The sequence below is a fragment of the Montipora foliosa genome, chromosome 10, assembly GCF_036669935.1.
Source record: "Montipora foliosa isolate CH-2021 chromosome 10, ASM3666993v2, whole genome shotgun sequence".
NCBI classification, from domain to species: Eukaryota; Metazoa; Cnidaria; class Anthozoa; order Scleractinia; family Acroporidae; genus Montipora; species Montipora foliosa.
Window position 1 is genome coordinate 8,673,246 of NC_090878.1, and position 7,156 is coordinate 8,680,401.

At 38.2% G+C, this 7,156-nt stretch overlaps 1 protein-coding gene across 1 annotated transcript; it reads right to left on the reverse strand.

The window, feature by feature from the left end:
- Nucleotides 1-349: 349 nt before the first annotated feature.
- Nucleotides 350-5,641, reverse strand: LOC137973171 (calreticulin-like). Its single transcript, XM_068819932.1, has 10 exons — nucleotides 5,408-5,641; nucleotides 5,205-5,312; nucleotides 4,887-5,029; nucleotides 4,196-4,259; nucleotides 3,982-4,076; nucleotides 3,348-3,557; nucleotides 1,843-1,956; nucleotides 1,537-1,680; nucleotides 1,137-1,364; nucleotides 350-845 (listed from the first exon to the last, which is right to left on the reverse strand). Exons 1-10 carry the CDS (start codon nucleotides 5,493-5,495, stop codon nucleotides 699-701), a joined length of 1,341 nt encoding a protein of 446 aa, XP_068676033.1. The 5' UTR covers nucleotides 5,496-5,641; the 3' UTR covers nucleotides 350-698.
- Nucleotides 5,642-7,156: the final 1,515 nt, after the last annotated feature.

Sequence of the window (7,156 nt, forward strand, 5' to 3'; positions counted from 1 at the left end):
GAATTGACACCAGACATGTGGGTTGAGTTTGTTGATACTTTGCTCTGAGAGGTTTTCCCCCAGGTAATCCAGTTTTCCTGTGTCCTTCAAAACCAAGGTTTCATTTGATTAGTTCTGACTTCAGTAGATTTGTAGTCACCCCATTAGTAGAGCACTTGAGCTTGGATTAAATATATTTCCTTTGATGAACTCGCTCATACCCTACAAGTACAATGTTTTCACCCTTTGTTAAACTTAAAATAGAACTGAATTGGTTTAATGAAGTTTTCTGGGCGAGATTAGCCTTCACATCTTCCCATGACAAAACACCAACAGGAGGCTGCTCTTCTCCTTCAGGGAGATTGACAAATGTACAAAAGAATGTTTTATTGTTTTTAATCCACAAGACATTTATCACAGCAGGAGTAAAAACTTAGTACTTTTGTGGGAAGATGGATTAATGGGTAGCAATTCATAACCAAAGGGTCTTTCTTTAGAGACAATAAGACCACGTGTGACCCATTGGAGAAGAGAATGGAAAAAAGTATCGCGTTGGTTTCAAAGGTTGCGTGTATGGGTTTGACCCCAAAACAGAGGAAATAAATGCAGAAACTAGAGATATTGTTAAACCACCATAAAATTAGGTCACAGGCTCTTCTGTAAGATGTACTTATTAAGTTCTCTGTTTGAATTAAAAATGCCTAATTGCTGGGATTCAATTAAAGTTCATCTTTGGCCGTTGCTTCTTCTGTTGTTTGATCTTCCTCTTCTTCAGCCGCAGATTCTTCGCTTGAAGCTTCTTCTTTAAGTTCTTCATCAGTTCCTTCTTCTTCTGGCTTCTCCTCACCCTCTTTACTTTCTTCCTCCTTTATCAAATACAACATTCCATTTATTAAAAAAATAACACATAAAGGTCCATTACAACCAGGATGAAAGAGATTTGAGCAGTGAGATGTAACAAAGTAAGGTTCTATGGTCAAATATGTTCTCTTTTAGCTAGCAACTCACAGACAAGGAAAGTTAAGACCACCATGCCACACAATGTTTAAGTTCCCCCATATTATGGATGAAACAGGGCACTCTGTGTACACAAAACAATTTCAAAACCTTCAAGAAGATTAACCCAGGAGTCAATGGGTTAAGAAATTTAAACCAACCTCCTCTTCTTCCTCTTCCTCATCCTCTTCTTCTGCTTTCTTCTTATCTTCCTCCTCCTTTGCCTTCTTTTCTTCCTCTTCTCGTTCTTTGCGTTCTTTCTCGTCTTGCTCATCTTTCATCTTCTTTTCACCTTCTTTTGTTTTTTCAAATGTTTCTTTAGCAAATGTCTCAGAATACTCAACTGAATCTGTCACCAGAATGTTATCAAAAATAGTTCCCGATTTAACCTGACAAAGGAAAAGAATCACGTGTGAGAAAACAAGATGACATGCAGTTACCCTAATTTTTAAGAGAGGTAAAATAGCAAGGGGGTGGGCGAAGCCCTTGGGAATATTCCATGAACAAAAACAATTACTGGAAGCTAAAAGCTGGGTACATGCACAGTGAATACCACCTTACCTGCCATAAATCAAAACCAAGAGCACCAATTTCATCATACTTGTATAGTGCCTCATCAGGTTGATACTCTGGGTTATCAATTTCTGGATGAATCCATTCACCTTTGTAGTTAGGATTGTCAATTTGTTTAGGTTTCCATTCACCCTTTGGAAAACAAACACAAGAGAGTTAAGACAGATCATGATTTGTGCAATTATCCAATTACATAAAGTTAAAGAATGGATTAAATCTTTGGCAAAAGCTCAGATAGTACAATTTTGTGTGGCATACAACTTTCAGTTGCACATGCAGAAATCTTTGACCAACCTTGTAGTCTGGGTTATCGATCATTGGTGGTTCCCACTCTCCATCAATTTCATCATCCCAGTCATCTGGTTTCTTTGCATCAGGGTCTGGAATGTGTTGAGGTTTATCCCAGTCCTCAAGAGTAGAAAAACAAAACAAAAAACATCAAAAGTCTGAAGCATACAAGGATCTAAACTATTTTAAATTAATTAATGGCACAGGAATGTATGGTTGATAGCACCATGAGTTTGAGGGATGACTAAATCCCCTTTTCCTTGCCATCATTACAGCAAAGGAAGGTTACAATGATCAGTTGTAAATGCATACATTTTGACCAGCCCAGGGAAAAGAACACTGTCAAAACTGGCAAATGTCAGGCTCAAAATGCACACTCAAACAGACAACACACTTTTCTAGTGATACAAGAGCAGGAAAATTGAGTCTTGGGAGAGGTCAGAATTGGCTGGACCTTGATTTTACAGGTAAATCAGGCTTCGGTGCTGCAATTTCAATATAACAAGTTTCAAGTATACGAACAAGAAGTGATTTTGAAAAGCATTTGGCTATGAAAAATTGCAATAAAACATTTCTTAAAATCATTTAAGATAAAAAAATTGCTAAAAAGCGACGACGTTTCGACGTTAGCTAAACACCATTATCAAGTCAAAATATGTTAGTGAGTTTCGGTCTGTAAATACTGAAAAAACAATAGCTGATTAAAAGCTGAAACGTGGGTAAATAATAATTAAAAAATTAAACAAAAAGTTTCGCACGCATGGAGTCTGTCTGGGTATTTAAATTGGGCTTAAGATTCTTGATGAAGAGCATTTCAAATACTAGCCAATCAAATTTGCCCTGGCACTTTCTTAAAATTGTGAATTGGTCTTCAGCCCTTGGTCATCTAATGGCCAATGTCTTCATGTGTCATCTTGAAGAAAAGCTTACACGCGATGGTTAAATGCCCCAATTGTACAAGAGGTACATTGATGATACCCTGGCTAGAATGCCTAGCGCTGATGCTGCTGCTGAGTTTCTTAGTACCCTGAATGGCCTAGACCCCAGTCTAACATTTACGATGGAGCTTCCTGTGGATAACAAGATCCCTTTTATCGGCATTGAAATTTTCAAGAACAGAACTAAACTTGAAACTCAAGTTTACAGAAAACCAACAAACACTGAAACGTTGAAACGTCGACGCTTTTTAGCAATTTGTTAGTAATTTTTTTATCTTAAAAATGATTTTAAGAATTGCTTTATCGCATTTTTTTACAGCCAAACAAGTTTCAAGCTTTCATTAATTGTAACAAGAGGGTTGCATTCTTATCAGCAACAAATAAATTCCTTTTTGTTGATACTATTAAAGTTGATGCTTTTATTTGTTAACTAAAAAGTGAAGTTTAAGTATGTAGCTATGGTCTTTATCTTCCTACTTGGTTTACAAGGTCCATAAAAAAAATGCTAGTGTTCCGGCAAAACTGACCTTCCATCTCATCTCGTTCATTAAGAGTAAGAGGAACAAGCTATACCTCGGGTTTTTTGTCTTCAGGATCATCAATTTTCTTTTTGTCATCCCAATCTTCAGGCTTCTTGGCTTCAGGGTCTTTGATCTTCTTTGGTGGCAAGAAGTCCCAATCAGCTTCAAGTTCACCACTTTCAACTTTGGATCCATCAATGCGTACTTCATAAGTGTTGTCAGGTTTTACGATAAGAGTGTAGAGATGTGTAAATTCATCATCCTAGGGAAAACAAAGTTATTTAGTATGCAACCCTATTGCCCTTTTAAAGTATTTGTTAACTCTTTAGTGAAAGCACAAACAGAGAATATGAAAAGAAAAACCATCACAAATCTCTCCCTCAATATTGTCTGCTATGTTGGGAGTATCTTCCCAGGTTTTCTATATAAGACACTTAACTCCAAGCTAAAGCCAGGGGCAGAAAGGACTCACTAGGTAACCATGTTACATTTGAGAAAACAGTAACCAACACTTCCTAGACTTGAGTTTTGTTTAATTTCAGTGTTGCCTTTTGTGTCCAATGCATGAATTAAAAGATGGGAAAGGATAAAGGAACCAAATTAATGCTAATTTGGTCAACTCTTTTCAGAGTGGGAAAAAAGCTTTCAGTTCAGTTTTTTTCTATGCTTCCTTTTGTTGTACATACCTTGCACCTGATATCTTTCTTTGTAAGCAAGTTCTTTCCTTTATAGTTGAAGATAACATGGACTTTCTTTGTCCCAGGTCCACAAATATCAGGCCCTTTGAAAGTGAACAATAGAATTAACAAACTATTTATTAACTATTTATTAGCAAAAACATTAAACCTGAACTATCAAGGTTACAAGTTGAACTTTCAAGAATTCTCCATTTCTGCTTACCAAACATGATGAGGTATGGTGAATCCCCATGCATTTGTTTCTGATCGAGTGAGCTATCAAAAACCTCAGGTAAAAGAAGACGTGAACAACATTTTAAAGTTTGTTTTATTAAAAAAGATTATGACTCACTGCTTTGCTTACAAGCAAATCTACATAGATCTACATCTTCCAGCAGTCTGCAAAGTCCCTTTTTGAATTATGGCTTTTCTGCTTGGGTGGCGTCATACACCGTAAGCCTTTTGGGAGACGACATCAGTGCCGAGCAGGCCACTTTTACTGGAGAGAACAGGACAGCCACAACAGCGGGGACTACATCCCCTACCCTTATCGAATAGTGAGGGGGTTCTTTAACGTCCCACAGGGAATTTGTGAACAGAAGGTATTAGTGAGACGGGGTCTACGGTTTATAATCCTTATCCGAGAGGACTTGAAAGTCTTACCATTTGCAAATGAAATTACAAAGGCAGCACTTTCTCCTCAGTTAATTTAAGATCCTGAGTGTTGATCCGGCGGGGGTTCGTGCCCGCGACCTGCCGCATGACAGCCAGATGCTCAACCAACTGACCCACCGGTGAATGTTGCCGACGATTTGCTTACTATTCTTAGTTGTGAAGACAAAATAAATGGAATTGTTTAAAAACAAAAAAAAAATTATCGTCGTTTGAAAACAGAACATAAGTCTTTTACGTACTTTTACATAACCACCACCACAATCGATGCTTTGTTCGTGTTTTACTTGAAATTGTACCACCAGTGTTTTTCCCTCATTTGAGAAAGGCTCATCAAACTTCGCTGAGAGTCCGTAGAATTTAGCATCTTCACTAGTCTGAATACCTGTAAATCAGATTGAAAACATCTGTTATTCTGTTTGCAGGATGAACGATTCACATTGAAAGCAATTTTAACCAAATTAAAGCAGCTTTACAGATGTATAATTCTTGTTGTGCAAATCAAACACAGAGCTTTCAACGGCGTTGGAGGACGAAAAGCTAGAAATAAGCTTACGTACCTTTATCCAGATCTGCATCATTGTAAAATTTTCCAGCCGACCACTTGAACTTTCCAGCATCACTGCCCTTGAAGGTGGATTCAACCCATTTATCTGTGTAACTCTCGTCTAAAGAAGCAGAAAAGCAATTCCTCTCAAGGTAATCTTGCTTGAATTACGACCCAGTCAGTATGCCCACTTGCAAGAATTTAACCATAACTTACCTTCGAATTTTTCAACGAAATAGATTTTTGGATCCTCCGCTAAAACACAAGAGACCAAAGCCAAGAAGACGATTGGACACACAGCCATAATTTAAGGAATACAAGTTAAAGAAGTTCCTTCTCCAGAAAAACAGTCTACAAAAATACCATGACAAGCGACCATGTATTGAATACAATTTCACCGGCCTTCTGCGTGGTGTGCTTCGATTGGTCCAGATGCACCACATGACCAATAAAAGCCAATCAGAGTCTACCACACGTCTGGATATCCGTGCCCGCTTGGACGCTTTGAACGTCGCACACGTGCAAGGACGAAGAAGATTGGAACGAGGGTATTAACCACATAAATTATACTTTAATTGAATATGGAAATCATGAGGGAAAAAGAATTCGAAAGAAGAGTGCCAAGAAAAGCAATATTGCAGCCAGGGAACAGGGAAAAGATAACTGAAACATTAGGAAGTTTAACTTATAATTTGAAAGATGACCACAATCTTTCAGCCAAAAGACCAAGATTCAAGATTTTATCAAGATTTATTATTATTATGCACTATTTCAAAAAATAAATAATGGACGTAACAATTAAAGGAAAGAAGTAAACATACTACTTACACTTGAGTGAGAAAAAGTGGAAAAGTGCGTAGTGGCCATAGTAGCAAATGCTTTCGAGATGGCCACTACCACAGGAATTAAATGAAAGGAAAATAAATATATATACATATATGTATAGATATCTCCCCGCATTGACATGTGTGCTTGTCAGAGCCTGCTCCATTTTAGCATGATAGTACATTTGAAGCATCAGGACTAATATTTACAATTTTCAGTAAAAATTTATAATAAGCCAACAAAGCCCAATTCTTTTCGGCGTAAAAAACTGCAGGTAATCCAATAACGTTGAATTGAAAAAAATAATCGCTTTCTGTTTTGAAAAAAGAAAATCCCGTTATTTGGAGGAGGTCAGGACTGAAAATTTAATAGTCTGATCGGGCTCGAATGCATTATTGGTTTCATGGGAGACACATGCTTTGAGCGCGTTAAGCCTAGTTTTCGGTAGCGACGCAAGCACAAGGGGATCAATTTTTTTCCTTTTCCTTGTGCTTACGCTTATGCTTGAGTTCGCTTGCGTCGTGTGAGAACGGAACGCGGCAAAAGCAGAAGGAAATTTATTCACTAAAGGGCTCGTTCCAGATTCCCCTTAGCTGAGCATTTTGAACAAAATGACGGATGCCGTGCTAATGCCGACGCTCCTTTTCACTAGCATAAGGCCTATTCCAAACGTCGTGCTACTGCCGTGCTTAAATCGAAATGACAATTTCATTTGAGTTCGGCACGGCAGTAGCACGACGTTTGGAACAGGCCTAAGATAGTCATGCTTGTGCTAGTGCTTGCGCCGCTAGTGAAAACCAGGCTTTCATGCCAACGAGATAACAGTCATTCCCTTCGTCCTCCGACCAGGAGCTGTGTAACAACGGTTCTTTCATTGAAGAATAGCATTCCTGATAAAACAGAATAAAATTCACCCAGCAGATATTGAGCCAGGCGAGCGTGCATCATGTAAATCAACCCGTCCTAGTTAATTATGACATTTTTCTTTGTATTGAATCCAAGGTTCACTTGGGGAATGTACAAAGCAATTGGGAAGATATCGTTGACGTCACCTATTGTGATTAACGTGCCAACCAGAGCCTCATTGGCTGTCGAAACAAAGGGTCCTTTGTTCCAGTGGTTGGCACATTTGAATAACAA

Bases quoted from the DNA above. Each gene is read 5' to 3' on its own strand.
- LOC137973171 (XM_068819932.1), bottom strand. From the start codon at position 5,495: ATGGCTGTGTGTCCAATCGTCTTCTTGGCTTTGGTCTCTTGTGTTTTA. The intron at 4,260-4,886 runs GTACGTAAAAGA...CTTTTACCTGAG, and splicing joins GTGGTGGTGGTTATGTAAAA to GTTTTTGATAGCTCACTCGA. The intron at 4,077-4,195 runs GTAAGCAGAAAT...TCACTTTCAAAG, and splicing joins ACCATACCTCATCATGTTTG to GGCCTGATATTTGTGGACCT.